Below are 27645 nucleotides of genomic sequence, written 5' to 3'. Positions count from 1 at the left end.
AGGGAGAGGACAGAGCACAAGACCACGCTGAGAGCGTGCCACGTCAAGGAAATCTGGGAGGCCTCAGCTGATCCACAGCCCATCCTGGCCGAAAGCAGCCAGCCCGTCTGCAGGCACTGGAGAGTCACTCGGCATGGGTGTCTCTCCAAACGGCTCACAAGATGTGCTGCCTCCTCCCGTGAGTATTATTTCATAGGGGACATCACTGTGGCTGCAGCTGCCACAGTGCAGAGGGGGAGCCAGCACAGACCTTCTTTCTGCCAGCTGTGATGGAGGGAAAAGATTTTAATGTTTCGATGCCTGCAGTGACGCTATTTTGCCCTGGGCCTGTAGTTGCAGGTTGCACAACCTGGATGGCGGCTGGGCTGAGCTGGGCTGGTAGGTGCCTCCCAGGAGGAGGGATCGGCCAAGTGCGAGGCATGGTTAGAATATGCTCCGTGCTGTACCTAACTGACAATAAGTACATTGCTAACAGATACTCCTAACGTGGGGGACAACGTGCTCTCTGTGCTCAGACACCTGCCAATACACTAATGAAAGCTGCTAAGGCCAGGTTTGTAAATGCATTTAGGTGACTGAGCCAAGATACTTGAACATAGGTAGAGTCTAATTCTCTCTGACGTCAAAAGGGATTCTGACTTAGACTGCCTGGGAAGTCATGTCTTTAAACAGCTTTAAAGCTATGAACCTTTCTTCTTAAATACTTTAGAAGAATTGACCCTCTCTCTGACCAAATCTTGACTGAAATTAGAGGTTTCTAGAACTGCCCTTGAGAACCAAGCAGAAAATTACAGGTTTTGCTTAACCGAGCCATTCCCTGGAATGATACATACTGTTTCACCATTACAGAACTTTTCTGGAAGGGGCAAAATACCTAGGATGAAATCAGATCACCATCTTCACCACCTAAATACTGTAACATATAATTTCTTTAAGTTTCTTGATAATCTGATCCAGTTCTCCAGGAGTCTCACTTCAGTGGAGGGCAGCTGAAGGTAATATCCAAGACAGTTGCTCTACCTGAAACCAGATGTTTCAGGCCGTGGCCTGTCACGGGTGTTTGGTGACCTCAACTGCAAACGTTTGCACTGAGTTCAGGAGCCCTCGTGGCAGGAGAGTGTTTCACAGGCCAGGTTTTCCGTGGCCACTGAAGTCACTAAAGGGATAAGCTGCATGATGAATCCCAGCAGCTACAGTGGCGGGTGAATAGAGAATGCAAAATAAAAATGGAAATGCAAAAAAATGCATTCAGATACACAACGGGAAAGAGAGTAAGTGAGGAAGGGGAGGGAGGAGCGAAAGAAGCACTATTTCCCTAAAACAGTTTTGAAATGGAGGAAAAATGGCTGCACTTTAGCCATATCAAACAACTGTGAAAGTTTAGCGCTTTTTCACAGCACTGCTTTATTTTTGACTAGGTCTCCAGCAACTATTACTCAAAGTTAATTCAGGCTTTGGTCTTTGGGAAGTTTTTTAATGTGCTAGTGCTTAGAAGTCCATTAATATTTATAAATGTCACTTGAATCCCATTTTTACCCTCTTGCCCAGGAAGGATCTCTCATAGGAAGAAAATATTGTTGCTTTTCTTCCCCTCCTCTCCCTCCCTGCTCTGTTTTCTCTTTTCTTTTTTAGAACAGTTCAGGGTTGAGCCTGTTCTAAAAATGTCATATTCTATAGAGCTGTGATGTATAGTTTTGGTAGCCTGCCTATGTCCCCAACACAGGTCTGAGAGTTAGATCTTCATCCTGGAGAAATGGATATGGAGTCTATTCTCAGCTCTGCCACTGGCTATTTATGCAACCTTAGTCAGTTCATTTAACCTTGGCATGCCTCAGTTTCCAGATCAAAAAAGAAAGGGATAACAGGCTCCTCCTCTGCAAATGCTTTGTGGTGCTGGAGGGAGAACAAAGTTATTATCCATCACGTTGCTGCTCCACTGCGACTTCTGGGTAGGGATGGTTTCTGCAAGTGTTATGATATGTACGTTGAGTGAGTCCAGGAACATGGAGGGAGGTCTGGCCGCTGCATTTCTTGCTGAAGGAGACAGCTCTCCCAGTCAGTTTGACAAATCAAAGCTACAGACACCCTTTTTGCTTTAGGCACAGAGGCTTTTAGGTCACTCTTCAGCATTTTCCCGCCAACCACGGTAGTTGCTGCCTCCTGTATGTTGGTTTGTGTATGTGATCCATGCCTGTCGCAGCTTCGCTTGCTGACCCCACATAGCGATCAATGGCTCTCCAAAGAGCAGTAAACCAGTATCAAACGGCAGGTCAGTGCCCAGTAGTGGTAGTAAAATAGTTGCCTAATTTAAGGACCAAAAGCATGCCTTGGAAGTCATAAATGAGGGACTCATGCACAGTTTTCAAAATATATGACCTATTGCTTTTGGAGCACTTGGACCCAATAGGCAAGTCAGGGCTGGGTCTGCGCTTTTCACAGCTTCCAAGATGTGTTTCTGTGCAAGATTCTATAGTGTACGTACACTGGGTGAAGAGAGACACACAGTACCTCAGGGCAAAAGGAGACGAAAATGGTCACAGTGACGTTAGAAAAGTGGTTAAAAGCATGCAGCTCTTCTATTACAGCAGGGTTGGCTTTGCGTACCTGGCTCAGGAAGGAAAGCAGAACCTTTCTCTCGGTACACATCAGAAGCATCAGAACTGCCTCGTGCTGCACAGTCCCGCTTCCTGAAACCGTCAGCAAGCAGAGGCATTGCAGACCCTCCTCAGCAGCAGAAGGCAGAGCATTACAAGACAAAGTATTGCAGACGCACACCTAGCTGGATGGCACAGCTACCTCCAAAAAAATCAGAGAAACTGCATGCACAGAGAGTTATCTTTCGGGGATTTGTGAAACCCGGTTCAGCAGCAGAGGACACAGCACCTGACACAGAGCAAGCCTCTCTCACGCAAGGCTCCTGGCTGCGTGAAATTTCCCATGCGTGCTGTTTTGCTTTTTAGGCTAGCGTGGGTGTCTTACGTGCTACCCTAGCAACAGTGACAAATGCGTGCCGCAGCTGTAGCCTTCTCCTCTTCGCAGCAGGACTGCATCCCCAGTTTTCTTACAGAAAACACACTGTGCAGCTCCCCACAGAGCTGACCCCGTCCCCCAGCGCCTGCCTGCGGCTCTCGGCACGCTGGCTCTCGCTCTGCGCACAGATGCGTGAGCTACAGCAGAAGCAGACATGTCCTCCCTGCTACCCTCCGCTCCAGCCCGTGTCTTCTGGCCTCCAGAGGACATCATCTGAATCAATCTGGCAGGAGCAGGATCAGCTGCTTCAAGCCAGCCCCCTCCATGGCTTCTGGGGTCAGATGGCTTCCACTGCTCAAGGCTTTTTAATGAACTTGAATGCCAGAGGATGTCCAAGTGCTTTCTGAGCATCTGGAGAACACAAACGCAGTAGTCAAGGCACTGGTCTCCATTAGTCACTGAAGGAGGGATGGGCAAGAATTTGAGTCTCATGGGGGGCTGGGGGGAAGAACCACCCAAGCCAGTATTAATGTTGCAGCTAAAAAAAAAATGTAGAAAACCCACATGAGATATAAAAGATGTGGAAATTCAGTTTTTTGCAGAATTTTGATTCTGCCCTGGGTTTCGTCCTCTGTTGAACTTTGGGACTTGTAAAAACATTTTATGTGTATCTATATATATATATGTAGATATGTGTGTGTTCCCCAAATATATTTAACAGTCCTTTTTCTAATGCTTCACCAACACATACACCCGAGAATAAAGTATGGATTTAGGCTGCAAGTATTTACAGATCTAAAATTTTGAGGCAATTCTACCATAAGAAAAAAAAAAAGTCCTAAAGAGAGTAAAAAACCGTTTGTTTTCTTCAGCTTCTGGAGAAAAAAAACATTTGTTGAGACACTGCTGAAATAGTCAAATGCGTATTATTGCAGACATAGGAAGGAGGTAAAGAGAGCATTTATCCTCTTTTAATTGAAGGGCAACAACAGATCACTTACAAATTCTTCAGTGTTTTGTGCTATCTTTAAAAACTTCGCCTTTCAGTTGCACGTAGTGTTCTCTCTCCTCTAACTCGCCGAGGCCCCGCGCCCCGGCGGTTGGCAGGCGGGGGGCTGAGGGACCGGCCTCTCCCCCTCGGCCTGTGGGGGTCAACCTCTGCCCGAAGGAAAGGCGCCGCTGGCAGGGACAGGTTTCCCAAAACACGATCAGGAGGAACCGCTCTGCTCTCCTCCCCTGCCGTGTCAGGTGATTTACAAGAAAGGGAGAGGGAAACCGAAAGCGGCCGCCGTCCCCTCCTCTCGCCTCTGCCCGCCGCCCTTTCGGGCAGCCGCCGCAGGGAGGGGGCGCAGCGGGGGCTTAAACGCCGCTGGCGGGAGGGGAAACCCCCGCGGAGCGGGTTTTGGCCGCCTTCAAAACCAGCAGAGAGATCGGGGAGTCGCCCCGTCAACGCTTCCCCTCGTATTGGAACGCGGCACCTTCCCCCGGCAGCCCCGGCCATGTTAGTCCGCCATTTTATTCCGCCGTTACTCCGCACGCCACCTTCGCCTCTGTGCGGGCGGAGGGAAACAAAGCGCCGCGACCCCGCAGCTCAGGCGGCCGAGGAAGAGACGCCCCGATAACCCCCGAGAAAACAAACGCCGAGCTCCGCCGAAGCCGCCCGGCAGCCGCGGGCTCTCCCCGCCGTCCCCGGGAGGGGGAGGAACGCGGCTGCTGCCGCCTCGCCGCCGGCGGCCCCCCCGGGGGCGGGGCGCGCGGGGCCCCTCTCCCTCCCGGGGCGGCGGAGGCGGGGAGCAGGGGGGCGCGCACCGCCCACCCCCGCGCCAGCGTCCGCAGCCAATCAGCGGCGGGAGGACGCCCCCTCCTCCCCCGGACGCCCCGCCCCCTGCGCCGAGCCGCCCGCCCTCCCGCCCGCCCGCTGCGGCGACCAGCTCCGGAGGCCGTCGGGCTGCCTGGCCGCGCTCCCCGCCGCCGCTCCGCCATGTGGCTGCTGGCCGCTTGGGTGCTGCTCAGCGCCGTGGGCGCCGGTGAGTTCTCGCCGCCCTCTTCCTCTCTCCCCCTTGTCGTCCCGACCTCGGCGACTGCGGCCGCGGCAAGCCGGGCCCGAGACATCCTCCGCCCGCCCCCGCCTCCCCCCGGGGTTTGTGGTGCGGGTGCCCCGTCAGCCCCGGAAGCGGCCCCGGAGAGGCCCCGGGAGGCGAGGCGGGGTGCGAGGGCGGGCGGGAGGGCAGAGCTGCCTCCCCTGGCCCGTGGGGAAAGGGAGGGGCGGCTGCCGCCCTGAGGCGGGGGGGTGCGTGAGGGGGGAGAGGGGACGGGGGGCGGTGCGTGCCCGCCCCGCCGCCGCTCTTCCTTGAGGGGGGGGTGTGTGTGTGTGTGAGGGGGGTGCAGCTCCCTCCCGTGCATCGCCCCTGCACGGAGCTCCCGCCGCTCGCTGGTGGCTGCCGAGAGCAAGCGACGGTGGCAGCAGGCGTGTGTGGGACTGCGGTCTGCTTGGCTGCGGGTCGCCAACCCTTGGCGGGGCTGGGGGGCTTTCCTCTAGCCCTAGGCTTTGCCGCTTCCCTCCTCCTCCTCCTCCTGCTCCCCGGGTTTGGGGGTGGGCCGCTTCTTGTAGAAGTTGGGGGGGAGAGAAGGGACGCCACGACTAGCGCAGAGCTCCTCGCCTTCTTGTGTCTAGTAGCATTAGGGCAGCTTAAGCTTAATGTGCTTCTTGAAGAAATACCGATGGTCAAACTGGTCGTCTGCTGTACGGTTTCTAGGGTTGGTGGCATTTCTCGATCTGAAGAAAAGTTTGGGTGTCATTGATGCGTAAATGACATCTCGCAATCTAACTTCTTATTTTTCTGTGCCTCAAGAAGCAGCTCGGTTGGGGAGGGAGAGTTAAAAAAACGACAGCACTTTGACGGAGGTGCAAGGGCTAGATTGTCGTTCTGTCAGTAAGCAGCACATCTAAACCCTCACGCTTAAAGCTAGTGTCTAAATTCACGTCTGAGTCTCTGAGTTAGCAGTAGTCTGGCTTAAATGCTGAGTGCCCTGGCATGTTTTGTAGCCAGACATGCAAGTGTCCATCAGGTGCAACTACCAAGCTTAGCCAATTTTGACCTAATATGCAGTATTCCCGAATTTGAACTGCACGTATCGTTTGAAGCAACCGCTCTGTGGCAGCTTCACAACTGCATATTCTTCAGAAGCAAGCTCCCCAAACTGCTTAGTATAAGGCTCTAAAATTGTCACCTTAATGGGATGCCTCTAAACTGATAATCCATGAGAAAGTTTGAGGCTTGGAGCGCAACGAGTAGTCCACTGCCCGCAGGACTTGGGAACTATTGCTGAAGCGTTCCCATGACTTCCTCCGATCGCAAGAGGAATGTCGGAAGTTGATAGTGGAAGTATCATCTGTAGTAAGCAGTCAGGTTCCCTTTAGCGAGACAGCAGCCACGCAACCTCTTGTACTAAAGCAGTCAAATTTGCAGAGGACAAAACCCGCAAATACTTATCTGCATGCTTCTGGTGGTGCCTGTCTGCAGCCTGCCTGTCATTTCCCCAGCATTCTGCTGGTGGAGCCGCTCGCTCGAGTACTTCCCAGTTGGCTCCAGGCAAAATGTGCCAGCTCTCACAGACTACACAACAGCAAACCAGTGGAATTAATAATTTACAGCTGCTCGCCGTTCTGGGCTAGTACTAGGAGAAAATTGCAATCAATTGTTTTAATTCCTTCAAGATGGTTGGTTTTTATTTGATAAATATTTGGAAGTATAGTTGCTTCCTTTAGTTGAAGACTAACCTTCTCAGTGAAGTGGAGCCAGTGGTGAATAAATCCTTCCAACAAAGTTTAAATGTGCTAGTTCTAAAGGAAGGAAAAAAAAACTGACCCCAAAACCCAATAATCCCACACTCAGAAACCTTTTATCATGAGGCAGTGTTAAAACAGATGTGAAATTTATTTAGTAGAGAACCGTTGAAACACTATAGCTTTTAATTGTGTGTATTTATGTTTTATTAGGGCATAGTTTGAGGTTTGGGTACAGTTTCCCATTGTTCTGCTTTTGTTAGTTTTATTTTTTGAGGTACAGTTTAAAAAATGCAACACACTGAGTAAACCAGGGAATAATTATTTCTTCATTGTAAAGTTCTGTCGTGCTTAATACATATAGAGTCGGTTTATTATAAGCTTTTGTTATTCAGTAGTAATCCTGGTGTAATTTAAATACCGATGTTATCATTTCTCAAGAACTGGTTAATGGATCTTCATTTCCGATAAAATCTCGGCATAGTGTTCAGGTCTTTCTTGAACAGTGGTTAGTCACTACTATTGTTTTAGAACTGTGGTGCGGTGTGGGAGAGGAATAGTAAAAACCGGCAGTGGTAACATAATCCTGTGTGCTGGTGATTTTTCGTTACCTGCATTGAATGCTATTGTTAGTAGCATTCATCACAGTGATTTATGGTACAGGTCGTTTATTGCTACAAATTCTCCATTTTCAATTCTACTATGTATACACTCAAATACTAAGTAAGTAATAATCTTACTTAATATATGGTATTGTGTGTGCACCTCCTTCATCGGAAGGGAAAAGAGAATTTGCAAGACGTGATCCAAACCTATGGGCATTTGGCTCCACCTTCAGAGATAAGAAGGAACAAATGACAAACCTTTGACTAAGCTGCCCTGCTTGCCTTTTCTCAGAAGTGTAAAAGTAGAATTTTTTTTCCCTGTGTCCTTAAGGATCTGTAAAGGATGCTTGTGGGGAGCTAATGCCTGCACCTCTGTTTTTAGAGACCTGTGTGATCAGCAAAAATTTGAACATCAGTGGGACAACGTGTGGTTAATGTTAGGTGTGCGCTTGGCAGAAACCAGGCCTTAATGCGGTATTTCTGCCTATGGCATTTTAGGGGAAGTGTCCAAGTTAGTGGCAGCCCAAAGTTTTATTACCTGTTTTTTTAAATCGATGATAGGGTATGGTATCTATACATTAAATGGATGTGAGAATGGCCAAGTCTGTGTAGAGGGGCTGTGGCTGAATTATAATAATGCCTTTTTTCCTTCTTTTGTTACTCCCTTGGTTCTTTTTTTGTGGTTTTTTTGGGAGAGTTTGTTTTGTTTTCTCAGGTCAGATGTTGTAATTCTTTTGTTCTGTCTTCTCTTGTATATTAAGAAATATTTCTGAATGTGTCAATTTTCATTTTTCTTTTTAGGTTCTGCCCAGTTGATGTTTAGTGTGACAGATGTTGTTGAAAAAACTGAGTGTAATAAAACTGTAATTTTACCTTGCCATGTGATTAATCTAAAGGGTAACAATGCAAATGTCATGTTTGTTACGTGGAAAAAACAAGGCAAAAGAATTTTTTCTTTTGATGGAGCAAGACAGCAGTTTTACAGAGATCCGACGGTTCCATCAGCTAACTTAGCATCTCTGGCGGATTTACCCAAGGGTATTGCCTCTCTAATGCTTGACGGTGCAGAAGCAGCTGTTGGAAATTACAGTTGTGAAGTAACAGAATTGAACAGAGAAGGAGAAACAACAGTTGAACTTAGACAGCGCATAGGTGAGTTGCCTGCCATTGTTTTAGAACCTGTTGGGAGAGAAAATAAGCAAAATCTTATGGGAAAGAGAAAAATAATGAATATGACAGTGCATTACTTTAAATTGAAAATACAAAAAAATATGATACCCAGGCCTTGTAACTTGAATGCAAATAGGAATTATTTTGGATTAAGTTATAGGGGAGTGCTTCTGTGGGAAAGATCTGAACACATTTTTTCATTCTCTAATAACGTCTGGAGATCACTTGTCTAATATAGTAAAAGCAGTGCTTTCCCACATCTTTTCGATTATATAGTCGGTGATATTTTCAGCACCCTCATGTTACTGGATCACATACTGAAACATATTCCTAATATCTTTGTAACACAGAAATGTATACATCCATCACAGTGGCTGCAGAAATCTTTTCTTTGAAGAATTGCATCTTGCAATCTTTGGTTATGATGGAAAAATTACAGATAGGACTAACAGAAGTTCTGTAGAAGAGCTCTAAAACTTGAGCGGTTTTCCAGTGAGGTTGAAAATGCTACTACTTGTTACGGTTGTCTAGCATTAAATGTCATCTTCAGAAGACAATGTTTAAAATAATGGTGACTAAGCGATGAATTTCTCATTTAGTGAGCCATTTTATCTTGTGAGACGCAGCCCATGTGCTTTAACGCCTCAGCTATTGAATAATGGGGTCTGCCGTACACGTGCAGTCTGTGGTATTCTGCAGAAGTGACGGTTTCACTGAACGTATGTGTGTATTGCTTATCTGTTCTGCACAAGAGACTGGCTTCTTGCTTCTGGAAAGCTGCTCAGAAGCACTAAGTTCTGTCAGCGTAGCACATGAAGTCTTATTTGTGCACTGTAGAACTGTCGTAGGACATTTTTGCTATCAGTTTTTGCATTTGTCATTAAAACATTTATGAAGCTCAAACAGATGTTACTTGTGTGCTGCTGCAGACATCTGTATAATTCCCAGTTGGGTCTAATTATTGAGTTAACCATATACACTGCAAAACAAATGTGATCCTGAAATGGATTGAGAGCCCCCGAGAGAGAGAGAATGCTACAAAATTACTCAATTCTTGGCATCCTGCAAAAACAGGGGAAAAGGTATAGGCAGTTTCCTTCCTTCTCTTACAGCTTCTTCCTTATTCAGCCTTGTTGGACTGTTTTTGCCATTCAGTGTTAAGCTCTAGAAGAGGAAACAAGACTCAGGAGTGTAGTAGAATCAAGTCCCATTTGGAAGTTTTATTGTTTTATTTTTACTTTCTCTGTGTTTAGAATTTTGAAAGTGGTATAAAGACTACAAAACAGGAAACTGATGCAATTTTTCTAATTTCATTTTCTAGTTGTCAGTTGCGACGAGGAAAGTACCCCAACTCCAAAGGAAAAATGTGGTTAGTGAAGAATTTATAGTTGCAAGGTCACATTAGGTTTGAGAGTATATGCTAAAATGTAAAAATTAGTCTTATGTTTGAGGATTTAGCTGAAGGTAAAACAATCGCTTCTTCTCTCTTTAAATTCTTCTGCATAATTTTCTGTTGTTTGTCCCTCAGTGTTCTAGAGAGACTCTTGAGATAATAAGCCAATAGAAGAAAGTGTAGCAAGTGAGTTTTGAAAAGGGTTAGTGAGCAATGGAAATCCTGTACCAGTCTTCACTCTGTCCTTTCTGAGCAATGAACTCATGCTGTTGCTACTAATATGTTCCGATTGATGCTTTTACCAAGGTAGTCTTATAAGAGCCAACTATTCTCCATCTCACTTTACAGAATTCCTGGATTCACCTAGGAAGTGGGTAGCAGAGTGAGCAAGATTTCTGTGCCAGTGCCCTCGTCTTTGGGCACACTCTTTCCTGATCAATTATCTTCACAGGAGAGTGACCGTAAAGTTTCCCCTTTTTCTTTTCTTTTCCTCTTTTCTCCCCTCTTATTCTCTTTTCCTCTTTTCCTCTTTTCTCCCCTCTCTTCCTCCCCTGTTTCCTTTTCCTTTTCCCTCTTCTCTCTTCTCCTCCCTGCCCCCCCCCCCCCCCCCCCCCCATGTCTGGAAGTCTCTCTTGTTAGTTTGGAAGTGACTTCCTTATACTGGCTCTCAAAAGAATACTTTTCGCCAGGAGTTTACTTTATTGCTATGAAGCACCAGAGTAAGGGAAATGTATTACCAGGAAAATGTGTTCAGCTGTTTCTCTTATTTGCATGTTACGTGTACCAGCAGTATTGCAAGCATTTCCGTACAACAGACTCTTAAGACTGAACCACATGTGGTTCCATGTTGCATGCTGAAGTCCTCGCAGATGCCAGGCTTCATGGCTGCTTTCTTTCTATTTGTAATACCTGGTGGTGTCACCTGGAAATGCTACAGAGGAAATGAAGCTGCTGCAGAGTCTCTGCTTGCAGATACTTTGAATTCATTAATAATTCTCAGTTACATCGAACAGCATTGCCTGTAGGATTTGGCTTATCTAGAGAACAGCAACTGTGCATTGAAGTTACTGTTCAATATTGGTTGCTTTTTTGAAAATGCAAATTAAGCAAAAAGCCTTCCTTTAAACAATTCATTAAATTTGGCTTCTTTTGGCAATAAGGAAGTTGGCAGATACTCTTCCATTTCTCTGCCTTTAGTATATTTTGTGATTGCCTTGTATGTATGTTGTAACCACAGTTTCTTCTTCTGTGATCCTTTGCGGGAGGAGGGGAGGAGGAGGAGGGGATTTGAGAATTTAAAACTGTCCTCAAAGTATTTATTTGGCATTGAAAGTTGTAAGGTATTGCTACTTAATTCTGTGTTTGTGGAGCTGCAGATACAGCTTCTAAATGTGGAGAGTAAGTGCAAGGAGTACGCATCTAAATGAAGATTAGAAATTTCTTTGGAAGCAAATGTGCAGGCAGAGGAATGGTGGCAAGTATAATATAAGAAATGGAGACTTTGGATTCCACTGAGTGAGTCTAAATGAAGTTACGAGCAGAGATGCAAGAATCAACTGCATTTTCTAGTTCAGTGGAGATACTTTCAGAATTTTCTGTCAGAAGGTGGCTTACACAGTCTTACAGCACGAGTGACTGAACAGCCTAAGGCATCCAAGATGCAGAGGGGAAAAAAGGCTAAGTGGTTGATGGTGGCAAGACCTAAAGGAAAATGTGTGATTTCTAAAATTAACAAAGCAGTGTTTCCTTCTCACTTAGATTAGCTCCTGTATTCCTTATCACACATCTGGATTTCTTCAGAAGTTACAGCAGTTGGAGGTAGAATAGAATAGCTGGGGAAGCATCAAATTGGCCTTTCATATCTTCCCAGCTCGTTTTTCTGATCTAACGTGCTGCTTGTAGTTCCACAAGCTAACTAGCTTGTACTGCCAGACAATAGCATAAACGCATCCTCTGCTTCAGCAGAGGTTAAGACCTCCAGTTTGGAAAATGTTAGTGTAACTAGAAATACTGGAAAACCCCACGTTGTCACACACGAGATTAGAGTGAAAAATACATAGGTAGAAGTCATAGCTTTCTTAGCCTGTTATAACTCTTAATGCTAACTATTATGTACAGTATTGAGTGATGTAGAGCATAGCCTAAAAGGAGCAATAAATGTAAAGCTAATAACCTCAGTTTTTGTTTTCTTCCTACCACTTTTCTTTGTTTATTCTCTAGGATCATGGTTTCTTCTAGTGGAAAAGGCTATCATCATAGCGTTGGTGTTCTTAGTTATTATTTTGTGTTCGGCTCAGTTCAGTATTATTGGTAAGTATTGACTCTTTAATTCTTTGCAATTATTGGTTTGTCCTAAAATCACTTGTGTGTGTAAAGGCATCCATGTAAGATGGAAGACGGTGCTCGCGTCTGAAAGCTGTATGGTAGAATTTCCAGATAATACACAGAGGTGGTAGTCTGCTTTGTCAAATAACTTGGCATTTGGTTTGCTCTGGAATCCTCCCCTGCTCATCCACGCTGTTACTTACGTTTGTTTCTGGGCTTGCTTTTGGCATGAATCAGCTAACACCACGAGAACTACCTTGTATGCAGTTCTCAAGATAGTTCCTGATAAGCGCTGTTACTTACAGGCTTGGTCAATGAGAGCACACCAAGCTACACTCTTCTGCACTGCATAATCCTCCACGTCCTTTCCAGTGAGCCTTGCACTCTTCAGGACATGTAACATACCTTTGTTGCATCAAGCTATGAAAACACTAGTCTGCTGTAGCATTTGCAGAGTTTGAGACCTTTGAACTGAAAACACAGTCCCATCAGAAAGATGATGGGGCTTCAGCGTGCCTCATGGCACCACAGTCATGCAGGGTGGGCGCAGGCACTCTGCCGTAGCGGGTTTAGCCCTGAGCAGTGGCATCTGGGCCAGTCCGCTCTCCTTGCTTGGAGGCCAGGGCTGGCTTTCTGGGGTTAAGATTTTTAGCGGATGTATATCTTCATAGACAAAGGTATGAGGTGCAGCCTAAAGAGTCTGTATTTAGAGTGTTTAGAGCTAGTCTGCCATGTGGTGATGTTTCTGCTGCCGGTACTGTTGCAAATGATGAGCTTTTTTGCATGCGTGTAATTTTTATGGGGTATAATTGGTAATATCTACTGTCATTGGTTAGAACAAGGAAGCTTTTCTTCACTGTTGGCTCACCATGACATTATTGAATCATTAGAAACAGAAACACGTTTCATTTGATGGTCATAAAATCAATATTAGAGAAGGATGGCGCACTCTTCTTAGTGTAAAACTGTTCATTAGTCTTTTAGCACTGGCTGAGTTATAATTTAACACCCACATCAATGATTTTGTTAAATGTTTTTAGAGGCAATACATTCACCAGGGTCGGACATCCTTAGATGTTTTTTATATAGTGGTATCCAACATCTGTGTAATGTAGAGCGTGCTTTCTGTCCTAGTCCTTCAGACGGTTCCCTGTGGTGCAATTTGTTACATCAGTCTTTGAATTTTTTTCAGCCTTTCTCAATTTGTAAACTTCTAAAAAAACCCAAAACATCTGCTTAGGGTCGAGTCCATAAGAAATGGAAAAAAATCACACTTGGATTGATTTATAGTATTCACATACATATTCAGCCATATATATGTAATTTGCTTTATTACCTTTTACTGAACCTCTGAAAATGGCTCTTCAAAGGTCCATCCATGGTCAGAGGTTGAAAACTAATATATATATATTTTTAATTATTTTATTTCTCTAGTGGTAGATTCCTGATTTTCATTATTGTTTATAATGGTTTAGGAGTCTCTGAGATGTTCAGAAATTGTCATTGCCTTTGCATTCATAGCAGAACTTCAATATTTTTAGCATTTTCATAGGAAAGTAGTAATTGTCCTGAAATAAGCATGGATACCTCCATGGAGAATACTGTCATTTTACAGGAGTAAATTGAGCCTGATTGGGTTTTTTTTGCATCTCTGCACTTTCTTGCGAGGTCTGTGATCTCTGTGGGGAAAAGTAATCATGCTAAACTTAATAAATGTGGGTGTGCTTACTGCTTGTTTTTGTTGGGTTTTTTCTTTTTTTTCCCCTTTAATTTGCACTGTTTTAGTTAACCTGTGAATCTGGCAATGCTACAGTGTACCTTGAAACAGTTTGGGGCTTGATTTTTCTGTGTAACACTTGGGAATATTTTTTCTTCGTTTTGTGAGTTATGGGTGGGGTGGTTTGGGGATGTGTGGGCGTTTTGTTGGTTGGTTGGTTTGGGGTGGAGTTTTTCGCTTACAAGATTGGCTTTTAGGATTTAACAATAGTGTATCCATTACTTATTTTTACCTTTGTGTCTTGTTTTGCTAGTTTAGCATATTTATAATATGAAAAAATGTGAATTTCCAGTACAGATATATGGGAAGATTTTACTATTACTACTATCCCAAATAGTTTTTTTGTTTAAATGACAGTAGTACTTGAGAGTTATGACTGGGATCCTGTTGTGTTAGGCAATGTGAATATAATGAGAGACAAGTTTTAATTACAAGAGAGTGTATTCTGTAACCTTTCCATAGATTAAGATACTATTAAAGGTTTTTGTCATATGTACACTCTAGAATATTTACTGTATCATCATGGGGGTTTTTTGTGCTAACACAGTGCATGTAAGTGGGATGTTAATTCTGTATGTGCTCTGTGTTTTTCTTTTTGAAGTTACTTACAGTATTTGTTCTCTGTGATTACCAGTTTCAACATATACCAAGGTTGTTGGTATATTAATTTTCAAGCTTGGAGCAAGAGCTGCCTTTTTTGTGTCTTAGTTTTAGCAGTATATAAGGCAGAAACAAACACAGGTTATTATGATGTTGTATTTGTACTGTTCCTTCTTTTCCAAAGACTACTAAAGTGCTGCTGCTTTGAAACCCTCCACTGGAATCAACCATTTCTGAGATGGCAGCTATTTAGCAGTGCACTTTTACTGAAAATTACTCTTGTCTATGACATCTGAACATAGAGGTCATCCTGTATCTACTCATCCTCAAAGCTTTCTGGTGAGATGGGAACATCACTCTGTTCCTTTGGGGACAGAGGCAATATGTCTGAGCTCACACAGTGTCACGGGGAAGAGAATTAAGCCTGGAATTTCTAAATCCCTGTCTGACACTCACCTGAGTGACAAATTCACTGTAACGTTATTTAAATGTCAGTAGTGCATCTACTTGAATTAACCTCTACCATTGTTCCAAAGTTAATTTGAGAACATACGCTTGAATTGTATAGATGGAATTAAGAATTCAACTAGAACACCAATGCCAAGTTTCATTTGTCTGGGTAACCCATATTAACCACATCAAACAAGGAAAACAAATGAAATCTTGGTAATACATACAGTTCTAATTTTTTAGGAGTCTGTTTCTTTGTTTAGGACCACAGTCCTAATCATAAAATCTGTGTATTTTAGTGAGAGAATCTGTATGTCTGATTGTTTTCCTCTCTGTCTCTCTTTGTTTTGTCTTTAAGCATTAAAATATGAAATTGTACCTCAGAAGAAAAGGGGCATTATTGTAGCAGGTATCATCTTCACAGCTGCTGCTGTTGTAGGCACTGTTCTTTTTGTCCAAGGTAAGTGTATTAAAATTGCCTTCCTAGTTTAAGGGAGTAAGAGCACAAATGAATCTCGGTAGTATGGAAGTTAGTACCATCTACTAATCTTAAAATAAAATTTAAAAAAATAATACAACAGAAACAGCATTGTGATTGTCAGACCCTGAGATGGACATAGGGAGATGCAGACTCCAAATCTATTTCTTGTTTTCTAACCTGCTACCATGGGTGACTGTTAGGGGCTAGGAAGTGACTTCTGGAGCTTCAGTGGGATTTTTTCTGGACCCGAAAAACTTGATGATACTAGTGATTTACTTTTGTTGCTTTGTGCTTTATTCCAGTCAAGGATTTCTGTTTTACTAATTTCCGTACAAATATTTTCAGATGACTATAATGCACAGACTCAATCTGGTCTTGGCCTAATTGTACTCCCTGCTGTGATTTTGGTACCGCTTCAATACTTTATGTTTGGAATTGGTGAGTATTTATTTATTCACTAGCTCATGAACCTACTGATAGTAAAACTGAGCTCCCCTCCCTGCTCCCCACCCCCAATTACATACTGTTTTTATAAAGAGGTGCTACAACAGCGTCCTGGATTCCTGACCTTCCTAGTATCTCAAAACAGAATGTTTAACCTGTGTTTGTTTGGCTAAGTTGCTTCAGGGAAGAAGTATAAATTAGCTGCTTGAAAAACGAGATTTAGGGTAGGACATCTGAGTGATTCCTGCTCTTCCTTCCCAGCTGTTGGGACTGGGACGAATAACTAAGTCTCACAATGTATGTGTTTCAGTTTTTCTACTTGTGGTTTATTTAGAATTTTATGTATGCATGCATAAATTTTTGTGTGTGTATACACATACAAGAGCCCTGAGTGACTTGCAGTGACTTGTGAGTTTTGTTACTTGCACTGGCCAGCTGAGCTTGGAATTTAGAAGAATCTGATTTCTAGCTTTATGTGAATGATTTACCTTTTGTGTCTCTAGTTAAACTTTAAAAATTACAATTTTGTTTCTCTTTCTGTCTTTCCCAGTTTTCGATAGTCTACCACAAACAACATTTGCTCTGATAGGTTTGCAAATTCTTGGTTACATAATTGCCGTGGTTGGTTTTGCACTGTGTGTCTCAGGTAAGCCGTTTATCTTCTGTAAAAGTCTTTTTACTTTTGTCTACATCTGATGTTTGTTTATTTGTGAAAATGGCTTCACTACATTCAGTTGTTAGCAAGTAACTTCTGTAAATGCACTTTAGGGCTACTGTTTTATCTGGTGAAAGAACAGCCCAAAGGCAGCATTACATGTATCAGTTGCATTAGTATGACTATCCAGCAGAACTGCATTCTATGAGCAGTTGCTTTTAAAAAAAGAGTAATTTAATTTTGCAACAGTTAGTGCCCTAAAGAGTCACCTAAAACCAACATTGACCTTTTTTACTCTTATTGTTACTGATGCCTAGACTATTGAGAAAATTACTGTGACCCTAGTTTCTAATGTTCAATGAATAAATCAGAAATTCCTTGTTAATCTCTGCTTGTATGCGACTGGTAACTTGAGTCGCTTGGAAACGAATACCACTGAAACAGCCTAAGGTGGCAAATGCGGAGACAGTAAACTTGGAAGCGTTCTTGGACTGTTTTACATCTGGTTGTGGCTGATGTTCTATTTCAGCACTGAAAAACAGTCACTGTTGTAAAAAAACACCAACTAAACACCGCATACAGTGATACCCCTTATCCCCGCCTCTAACCCCCCTTAGTCCTCTGCCCACCAGAAAACACCACAGCAGAGAAAAGGGTGAATTTAGGGCTAGGCGTCCTCAGCAGTGTATTTAGTAGTAGAATACATACTCCTGTTCATGAAAAGCACTTTATACCCCTGAATTATTGTTTCGTAGAGGCATTCTTAATTGTTTATTGAGTTGGGGGTTTAAGAAAAACTGTTTCTCCTTGAAGTGGTTTCTAAGGTTTGTCTAATCTGGGTGAAATGATAGACCTTTCAGTGGAATTGTGATTTGAGTTTTATGCTTATTGTTTAGTATTTACAGAAGTATTTGTAAGGGGCACCTAAGTGTTGTCAAATGTCATAGTAAAATAAACTGATGGGAGATGTCTGGTAAAACATTAATCCTCTGGAGTAATACAAAATGGATGATGTTTTTATTGTGCTCTCAAACAGAGAGTTTTTTCAGGGTGACTTTTCACAGGTCATATAAGGTAGACATTATCTGTATCTCTGGAAGCTTAGCTCAGTAACCCTTAAGTGTCAGTAGAAAGAGCTCATCCTAGCTTGAGCTCACAGACAGTTGCAGTGACTTCAAGTCCCTGGAAACAAGAACCAGAGAGTTTCTGTAGTGAACTATGGTTCAGTTGTAATAGCCTGTTGCTGCTCTGTGATATCTCTGAACATGGAGCATTCCTTTTATCTGTGGTGGATTGGCCTTGGAACTACCCTCATACCCTGCTTTATCACTAACAGTACTGTATTCTGTAATCTAATGCAATTATAGTTCAAAACCATTGGGACTGAGGATGTAAGTTTAAATTTAAAATATAGTTAGTGAAAGAGTGTTGTCAATTGCAGTGAATGACAATAGAATAGCTAAACTGTAGTGGAATAGTACAGCAAAGCAGGATAAATCAGTAAATGCCTCCGCATCATTAAAGAGCATATACAGAAAAAGATGCAGAAGTAGTTCTGGGATAGCTTTGAAAGAGAAAGTGTTTATGTCTGTTTTTATCAGGCTTACTTATTTCAGTATTCGGTTTTATCTAAAAATAAAAGTTTGTGCTTTTACTTGTGTCAGATGATACAATTTCTTTTATCAATTTTTTTAACAGCGTGTCCTCCCTTACATGGGTCTGTTGTGATTGCTGGCTTAGCTATTATGGCTATTGCAAATTTGCTTAGTCTGGCTTACGTGTTTATTATGGGTATGTAGCACCTAATATTCTGCATTATTTGTTTTTAACACTTAAATATTCAGAAGAGCAATTTTCTCTATTGTACTTTTCAGAGGTAGACACAGCTTATTTGAACATAAGGTGTGATTTCACAATTGCATAGCTTAAAAAATTACTGAAAAGTTGTCTGTATATATTGGCTTTGTTTCATAGAGCCTGTGGGGAATCTTGAATAAAGAAATTTACAGCTTATCATAATTAACTGTCTTGAGATCAACACAGCCAGGTTTCTTAAGTAAGAGTGTTTCAACTGTAGGATGGATGTTGCTGTTTAAGCTCTGCATTTACACAGTTGGCTAGCTGAAGCTTAGAAGGAAGAGAGCAAAAGCATTTCAAAGATTCTGTAGAAAGGGTTATGGGATAGTGCAGACAAAAGCTTATCAAAACATGAATTTAAAGAAGCAAAATCTGCCTAGTGATTTCCACCTCTATCCAGAGGTAGGTTAAAATAAGACCAATTTAAATGCACGCCTTTCATTTTAATGAATCCTGGTTTTTCATATGCTTAATTTTAAAAGCCAGGAGCAAAGAATAGCAATACTTTGTTTCAGAAACTGGTCTGTTCACCAGATCTCAAAAAGATGAAAGATTTAAAGGTATAAAAGCCAGTCAGGCCTGCTAAATAGGCAAAAAAAGTAGTAATGCCGTGTGATAGAACACTGGCACACCACAGCATAACATTATGTAGACTTTACAGCTTGGGTCTGAGAGCAGAGTGGCTTTATTTGTTTCAAGCTGTGCATGAAGGCTCTTCAGACAGCTTGTTAGTTTGGATGCAGAACCGTGCAATTGAGGATATATTGCTTCCAGACTCAAGCTGATGTGTATACAGTCAGCGCAGTCCCTAGTCTGGACTGAACTATGCAGTCTTCCAGGTTTAGTGTGGGCACAGTCAGAAATAATAGTCCCTGAAACAGGGAGGATTTCCATTAAGGAAGAAATTAAAGCAGAATGGCTAATATTTCATATTTGAGATAGATGAGGATAAGTCAGAAGTGTGACAGAGGTGAAGCAACAATAAAAGTAACTTTTATTGACTTCGGGCTACTTGTATATTTGACTTTGCTGTGTGCTAATGGTCTGCATAAATGTTGCATCTGTATTTTGATTATGCTGGCTGTAGTTTGATTATGCTGGCTGCAAAAGTCAAATATAACTGTTGGGGTAGATTCCAGCACACCAAAATAAGCACAAAGAATAATGTGTAGTGTAATTCGTTTTTAGAGCTAAATGCACGTGTGAGGCAATTTGCAGACTGTGCATGATAAGATTAGTCAGTTCCTAAACAGAGGAGTGCTTAGAGGCTTTAAGAATTTGCAGGTCATCATATTAAGTAGTTTTGGATCAGGGAAGCTTCAGTTTTGTGTTGCTACTCTGTTCCAAGTTTTATCAGTAGATATTTTTATTTGGTTGATTGTGACATTTATTCATCTGCCTGATTACTTTTTTGTAATTATTTTAGGTTCCAGAATGAAAGATCATCCTCGTCCAGGGGTAAGCTTAAAATTAATAAATTTGGGGTGACTAGATGGCTCAGGGGATTGTAGTGAGATACTGAACCTTTCTTCACTAGTTCCAATTCAGACCAGGTTGGTAGCAAGCAAAAGTTCTGGCTGTGTAACAGATGTCTAATGTTGAGTGAGTTGGTGGTCTTCATTGTCCCTATTGAGTGTGTCTATAGTACTGTAATTGCCACCCTTACCTAACGGCTCCTCCGACTGTTGTGCCCAAACGGAGTTTCAAGGGCTGTCACAAAAAGATGGTGGATGTGAAGGGAAGTTTGGTGTTCTTTTACAATGCGCTCTTTCACGTGAATTTATAAAGACCTTTTGCTCAACGCAAAATAGCGTTGAATTTTTTCATCTAGGTGGCTTATAACAAAGACTTAGGGTTTTTTTTTTTCCTATTATCTTCTACACCAGAACCCTTTAATATTCTCTTGAATTCCCAGATATATGGATGCTATAGCCTTGAGATTTTTTCTTTTCTTACTCTCCTATAATGCCCCTTAATTCAATGAGACCATCTGAAAGCAGAGTGTCTGTCTTTAGGTAACACAGAACAAATGGAAAAGCACTTTGTTTTTTTAAAGGTTTTTCCAGTCAGGTTTTTGAATTCTAGAGTCATCATTCCTAAAACAGTAATTTTGACAGACTTCTGCAGTGCTTTCTAGTGATCCATGAATGTGAACTGCCTGATTTCTGGGGTTTTGCAGAAGCAAGTAAAGAGGCACAACTGTAAAATACCAGTAAAATTTGCTTGTAGCAGGGGAGCATAACAAATCCTAAATCATCCCGTATCTTGACTGACAGTCATCATTTGAGACACGTTTCCTGGTCTCCTCTTCAGTCTACAGCCTGAGACCCAGCTGTTGAAGAAAGATGGTTTCTAACAGTGGGGCAGGGCAACTGACAACAGATTTTAAATTTTTTTTTTCTTTGATTTTTCTTACTCATTTTAAGGAATAGTATTTCAAAGGATTGGTCTTTTACTTATGGAAGGAATACTAAGTGTACCGAGTTTTAAAAAACGCCCCACATTAAAAAGGGTTCACAAAGCTCATTATGTTATAAAAATGAGCTGAAAGTGTATCACAGATACGCTTCTTTCAAAATGCAATCTTGCCTTCATCTAACATGCCCATGTTTACTTGTAGAATGGAAGCAAACATGGCAGAAGGAGATTTTTTTTTTAACTTGTTTTTTGGTTGTAAATAAGCTTTGAAATAGAAACCAACATGCTAAATAACACCCTTTGTGGAACTCTGTTCTCTTTATGAGCTGTTTTCTTCACAAGGTGGTTTTACCACTGCAGCACGGATTTGACAAAGAAATAGGCAGAATTACGTAATAGTGAACACCATGTTACTCTCTGAACTGGAGACAGGAATGAAGTCAAAAGAAATTTTTAAAACTTAGAGGTCATTGGAAATCTCAGCCACTAAAAGTACTGCAGCTGCAGTTAGTGGAGGGTCAGATACAGAGGAATTCAGCTGACAATAATTTGTGCCCATGACTTTAGGAAGTTGTGGAAAGACCTAGTGGAAAATTAAATGTGGTAATATGTGGCTTGTTTCCATCAAGGGCTGTTCAGCATATATTGCTGTACTTTGAGGCAATAAATAGGTGTGAAGTAATCTCGAAAATACACTTTGATTCTGTGTAATCTAAAGACTGTGGAAAACTTAATATTGGTGAAGTGCTTCCTTTTGACACTGGGGCACACTTACAAAACGAGGCTTGATATTTTCTTGAGTCTGAGGGGAAAAGGTGCATATTTTGGAATCTGCCATCTTAACCAATTACTGATTTTTTTTCTTAACATTTCTGTAGATTGTGTGTGTTGTTTCTGATGATTGTCTACCAGACTAAATGCACAACTGTGGTTTATTTCCATTTGAGGAGGTTACACTTGATTGCTTGGCTACTACTTTTTTTTTTTTTAATCATGCTCCTTTATTACTAACCATTGATCAAATCACAGAAATGATCAGTTAGGTTTTAGAGCTTAAAAGTAGTATCTGCATGCCTTTTGCTGCCACCTAGAGGTATTTAATCTGAGGAAAAATTTACAGTGGGGAAAAAATAATAGAGAATGCAGCTATTGATTGATTTAATTTTTTTCAGAACTCTAGTTATTAGTTTTATTAACGTTCAGCTTTCTTCATTTTTGTAGAATCACTACTTACTGTATATGTCAATTAGAGTAATTTAACTGTGGCGAGCCAAAAGTAAACATGAAGGCTTTTTATACATATATATATATTTTTAAATGTTTTGCAGAAAGCTGTAGAAGAACCACTAAATGGTAGGTGATATTCAAGGCTTATCTTCTAATTAAGGGATTAATTATGGAAAAAAGGTCAAAAAATAATTGTACAACAGCACTAAGATGGCAGATCGGTATGTCAGCTTACGTGGCTCTGAGTCAGTAAGAGTTTGATCTCTCGATGAAATTATGCCTGCAGCTCCAGACTCTCTGTTCTACGCTGCTGTGCTTGCTAGCCAGTGGCATTGTTTGACTGTTTGAGGACAAATTTAGTATCTTGGGATATTATATCCACCCTCTTCGCTTTGCAAAGAGTCCAGCTTTTAAGAGGAAAAGAGGGACAGGTCTTGAAAGTTGACGTTAATTCTTCTTCATAAGCATTTATCTTGGTGGAATGCTTAGGATTCCAGCAAAAACTATCCTTCTTGCTCTATTCTTCTGGTATTTCTTTGGGTTGGGGGAGCTACCATGGTCGTGGGGAAACTCTGATAGCGCTTAAGATGGGGGAAATTTATGGTGAGAAAGGGATGACTCTGAAAATAATTCTTTTTTTTTTTTTTTTTTTGCTATTCTGTTCACTAATTGGCATGCTGAGTAGTAGCAAGTTCTAACCCAAATCTTAGAATTAATCTGAATATTAATTATGAAGCATTTCTTGCTGTTCGCTCATTACTAATCCATTTGCTTGGCTTTTAAAGATGCAAAAGGAGTGATGTTAGAATGATGGTAAGTCCAACTATTATCTCCAGATCTTTATTTTAATTAATATGTATTTGGGGATTTTGATGTTTAGAGTTCCCCAGTGCTAACATGATGCAACTTGGAGGACAGGTTTCAGTGCAGGTGCTGCTGTTGCTCAAATTGTATTTCACTCAAAAGAGTACGTATTTTCCATGTCATACATAGGGGAAGAATGTATTTCTAAACAGTGAAGAGGATGACTCAATGAGAGGGAAATATTAAATAGTATGTTTCTGATCAAATGTGGAAATTAAATAGTTTGCATGCTTCTTTTATGCTTGCATAGTATTTAAGATGCAGGGACTGTTTCCTTGCTGGTGGGCGGCTGTAATTGGGTTTTGGGTTTTGTTGTTGTTAATATAACTAAGCTTTCTCTACGTATTTAATTGGTGATCTCCTACGGAAGTTCACAGGAAAATGATTTGAAAGTAGACTTTCTTTCCCCCTCCTCCCCTTTAGATGTTTTTTAAATTCTCTGGGTTTTGTTAGATTGTTCGTATTCCAATCAGATTTCACTCAATTTATTATTTTTCAGGGTTGGATAGTAGTGTTTAAAAATGAACAGAACTGAAACACATCTTAATAAAACTTAAGAACTGCTTAAAAAACTTCAACTTATTTTTGACAAACCTGAATTTTGAACTTTAAGATCTGAAGGTGCACTGTGGCTTCTGCCCATTGGTTATGCCTGATGTTTAAATATTGTAAACAAAGATGTATGTTGCAGTGTCCTGGCCTAACTTAAGGTTTCTTCCAATTTGAAGTGTCCTCAATGCCGGGATTAGTCATTTTTTATTTTATAATGGCCTGTAAGACTGCAAGACCTACTACATGTAAATAGACTCCTCCTAATTTATAATAAGCCATGAAATGAGAGGGACTGTATTAACTTGGCCCAAAAGTCGCTAACTGGTACCTAGAGTGGGTAGCCAAGTTTGTGAAGATTCTTGGTTCCTGCAGCTCATATCCATCAGAAAAGTAGAGTTTGCCTGGCCAGATTGCTTTCATTGAAGAGCTTAAATTTTAGATTAAATGCTCAGGTTTGAAAATGAAAACAGTCTTATTGATTCTTTTCTGTTCAGAAGCTGTACTTCCTTTTCATGGGAGTAGGATAAAAGAGCACTTGATGCTATTGGTACTTAATGTTTCTTCCTGGAAGCTGAGAAAGCTTGTCATGAGGTATCACTTGACCCTTAGCTTAGTGCTCCTGCATCAAATTACAACATTTTGCTAGTCAAGATAAGAGTAAGGTCACTCTAAAGCTCTTAATTTACTTGAAATGTTTTTATGTCATGCCACTTCTAGAAGGCATGAATTGACAATGTGACAATAAATGAGGTGCTAGTTAGCCCTGATTGGAACAAGGTGTATCCGTTGATTTTTTTTTTTTTTTTTTAAAAAAAAAAAACAGGCTTCCTTACAAAGACCAGAAGGGAGATAAGGATGGGGTCAGTACAGTTACCACATACTGCTGAAGAGCAAGCAAGAGTTTTGCTTGGAGATCCAATTTTAAATAAGTTGACTGTCCTTCTTGGATCTCATTTGGACTTATAAAAACCTGCCTCCTTTTCTAGTGCTGAGGTAGAGCTTCCAACAGCACAGAAATTGCTAATTATCCATTTCATTTTGACTTTTAGGGTAGGGTTAGAAGTCTGTCTGCTTTTTCTGCCCTGAAGGATGGTTCCTAAAAATAACAGAAGGTTTTACAGATCGAAGGCAAGGGCTCTGAGTCGCAAGCTGGAGGCAGGAACCTTTTGAGCTCTACCTGCTTTCTACCTTAACCTTCCCTTGAAAGTTCCCACACACACTGAGTGGGGAATGAGTCAGATGCTGAAGCACACTAGCTTACAAAACAGCATGTGAAAGTAAACCAGCATTAGGAGTAAAGACAGGACAGGTCAGACAGCGAAGTCTGGGAGCCACTACAGCTTATTCCAGTTCATGAGTTGGGGCTCCAAGGCAGTGTCCACTTTTCTGTTGTGGAGAGGCTGAAACATCACTTGCTGTTAGTACAAACTCTCTTCCATTATTTGAGTGCTAAACGTGCTTTCGAAGTTGGAAATTAAAAAAAAAGATATTTCTTTAAGCTGTGACTTGGATAGGTAGCACAAAATGTTGCTGCTCTTCCCAAACAATCTTCTTTTTTTTTTAATTCCCAGAACTGCAGAGCTATGTGATGTGTGAAAAGTACACCGTTGTTGATACACCGTGGCCTTGAAGATGCACTACTCAACGAGAAGAAATTCAGGAAACTAATTGTTTTGCATGTGTGGCAGAAGTGCTTTTGATATAAATGATGTAATTTTATAGTCACAGCAGCTGTAGCGAGGAACATGTGTGTTTGCCCACATGTGATCTTTATTTTCTTTTGTTATGGTATATATGGGATGGTTGAGGGTGAGAATATAAAAAGCACTGTTTGCCCACTACAGGGTCTCCCTGCAGTAATCCTTAGTGGTATTATTTTCAAAAACTATCATTAGTCACCGCTTTGGTAATGGGCCTACTCAGCCCAAAGATTGCAATACCATTTAGACTATTGTTTTCTTTATTTGTGTGCATGAGCAAGGTATGGTCATATGTCTATGATACGAGCAGGAAGTAGAGATTGTACAAATACATCTTTTCTGACATTCAGCAAAACCTTTATAAAAAAATAAAATGCTTATACACAAAGTTGCATAAGTACAAAGTTTACTCCCAGCTCTCCTTAAGTTATTAACCAAGTTGTCCTAATTCCATGACACAGTAGTATTCCTCTCTATGGACAGTAGTCACGTGTGCTCTAGTGGCCAATATTTTAGTCCAGTGAGAGAGCTCTCCGTGCCTCTTCCGTATTCTTTGATGAGAAACTGCTCAGCTGTTGGGGCCTAATTCAGCACTGGAATTATGGAGCACCGCAGCTAGTAATTTTCATGCTGAATGTGGTTCTCATGTGTGTTCATGTTGTGCAGTGTGGACTGGAAGCAATTTCAGGCTTTCTTAACTCAGTGAATTTGTAAAAGTCATAGATGCTTCATAAAAACAGGGGTTGTCCTATTTGGTGTATTTTTGACGAGAGTTTTAAAATCTATTTTCTTGAATGGATGAAGGAGCTATTTAATTTCTGACCCAAGTTTGTGATGCTGCCATTACATCACAAATACATAAAATAGAAACTAAGTAGGAGGAGCTGATGAGAAGTGAGGGGGCTCAGTTTCTGTATATATGTGAGTGGTACAGTTAATAATCAGTTTTCTAGGACTTGCACATTCCACGAGATTTTACCATGTTTTACAACTGTTTTGAGAATTGTTCCAATATAGTTGGTTTCTCTTGGACTTTATGTATACTTTGTAGAAATCTTGACACTGTCTCCTATTTGTACTAAGGTAATATATTTCAAAGGCACACATGGTTTTCTCTTTCTAACAATTTAAAACTTTGTTTGGAAAGCTGTTACCAAACAGTAATGTAATAAAATCCATGTTTTGAAAGATTATGAGTAATTTGGCACGTCTCAGAGTTCAATGTTACAAACTAAGGTTCATATCCGTGTTGTGGGTGCATGTTGCGGAGATTCAGGTCTCTGCATGTTGAGCTCCAAGTCTTGATGCAGACACCTTACCTCAGTTTTATTTTGTTGAATTCTTGGTGCATCTGATTTTACAATATTTACTCTCATAAACAGTCCTCTTGCTAGGGCTGCAGGATTGAAGCGCTTAAAGCAACCCATGGTCCAGCCCTCGCTCAAATCCGTGGAACTGGCCACAGTGAAGAGGGTTATTCATGTGATAGAACATTGAAGAAGCACTTGCTTTCATACCTTCAAGTTTGTCAGTGGGAGTATTCATGTAAGATTTGAGCTCCTGTATAGGAGTCTTTTGATACAGGTGTTTCCATAATCAGAGCAATCTCTACCTGAAGATGGGGAGATTACTCTCCATTAACAATTCAGTGTAAGTATTTACCTGATTAAGTACCCTGCAGAGCTCCCTATTTATAACTAGCGGTTCCCTCTGGCAAGCTGAAAGTTGAGCAGTTGAGGAATAAAAATCAAACCAGCTGGAATTCTGTGAGGTATTCTGCCTTATAAAAGCCATTATGTATAATAGCTTTATGTTAACTTCTGTAGAGCAAACTGCAGTAGAACCCGTTTGTGTCACTGTGGGATGAGGCCAAGTTGTTACTGGGCATTGCCAAAACATGAGGAGCTCAGTGGCCATGTACAGGCTGCAGAATCAGTTGCCCCAGAAACGGGAAAAAACCCACTGTGTTAAGGGCTCTGCTCTGGATTCCTTGTAGGTACAAACTTAAAAACAAGAGTTTAAAAAGTCATTGATACACCCAGCCCTTTCCCACCAGTAATTTAAAACCAAAGTTGTTCATAACTGTATGCTTCCATTTGTGTGTGTACCTATGTGTGTATATATAAATATATAGACATTTTAAATATCTATAGATCTATAGTCTTTACCCAAGAAAATGTTTTTATTTATGAAACATGAAACAATTTTGTAAATATTGTGCTAATATACTTAAAAAATAAAGTAATTTTAAGTTGTTCTTGTGAGAAATTTTCTTGTTGCTATCACATTGAACTTCTGTAACTGCTTCCATAAATTCACAGTCACAGCTCTGCTCCCCGCCTTTGTGCCCTCTCTCCCCCCAGATTGCTT

The 27645-nt window shown here is 41.4% G+C and overlaps 1 protein-coding gene across 6 annotated transcripts; it reads left to right on the top strand.

The window, feature by feature from the left end:
- The first annotated feature begins 4849 nt into the window (after positions 1 to 4849).
- On the top strand, positions 4850 to 27532 carry CD47 (CD47 molecule). 6 transcript variants are annotated; one of them, XM_074811710.1, is made up of 12 exons: positions 4850 to 4997; positions 8164 to 8514; positions 9854 to 9901; positions 12146 to 12235; positions 15436 to 15537; positions 15904 to 15996; positions 16553 to 16648; positions 18356 to 18448; positions 19941 to 19972; positions 22261 to 22285; positions 22945 to 22972; positions 25147 to 27532. In XM_074811710.1, the coding sequence occupies exons 1-11, from the start codon at positions 4952 to 4954 to the stop codon at positions 22968 to 22970; spliced, it is 1002 nt and encodes a 333-aa protein (XP_074667811.1). In that variant the 5' UTR covers positions 4850 to 4951; the 3' UTR covers positions 22971 to 22972; positions 25147 to 27532. The 6 variants fall into 6 exon arrangements, with proteins under 6 accessions (XP_074667811.1, XP_074667802.1, XP_074667820.1 ...); XM_074811701.1 differs by lacking the exon at positions 22945 to 22972; XM_074811719.1 differs by lacking the exons at positions 9854 to 9901; positions 22945 to 22972.
- Positions 27533 to 27645: the final 113 nt, after the last annotated feature.

The sequence above is a fragment of the Strix aluco genome, chromosome 2, assembly GCF_031877795.1.
Source record: "Strix aluco isolate bStrAlu1 chromosome 2, bStrAlu1.hap1, whole genome shotgun sequence".
NCBI classification, from domain to species: Eukaryota; Metazoa; Chordata; class Aves; order Strigiformes; family Strigidae; genus Strix; species Strix aluco.
This window is presented reverse-complemented; position numbering and strand designations above follow the sequence as displayed.

Excerpts from the sequence above, each read along its gene's own strand:
- CD47 (XM_074811701.1), top strand. The coding sequence starts at position 4,952 with ATGTGGCTGCTGGCCGCTTGGGTGCTGCTCAGCGCCGTGGGCGCCG. Across the intron at positions 4,998-8,163 it reads GCTCAGCGCCGTGGGCGCCG|GTTCTGCCCAGTTGATGTTT; the intron begins GTGAGTTCTCGC and ends TTTTCTTTTTAG. Across the intron at positions 8,515-9,853 it reads TGAACTTAGACAGCGCATAG|TTGTCAGTTGCGACGAGGAA; the intron begins GTGAGTTGCCTG and ends TTCATTTTCTAG.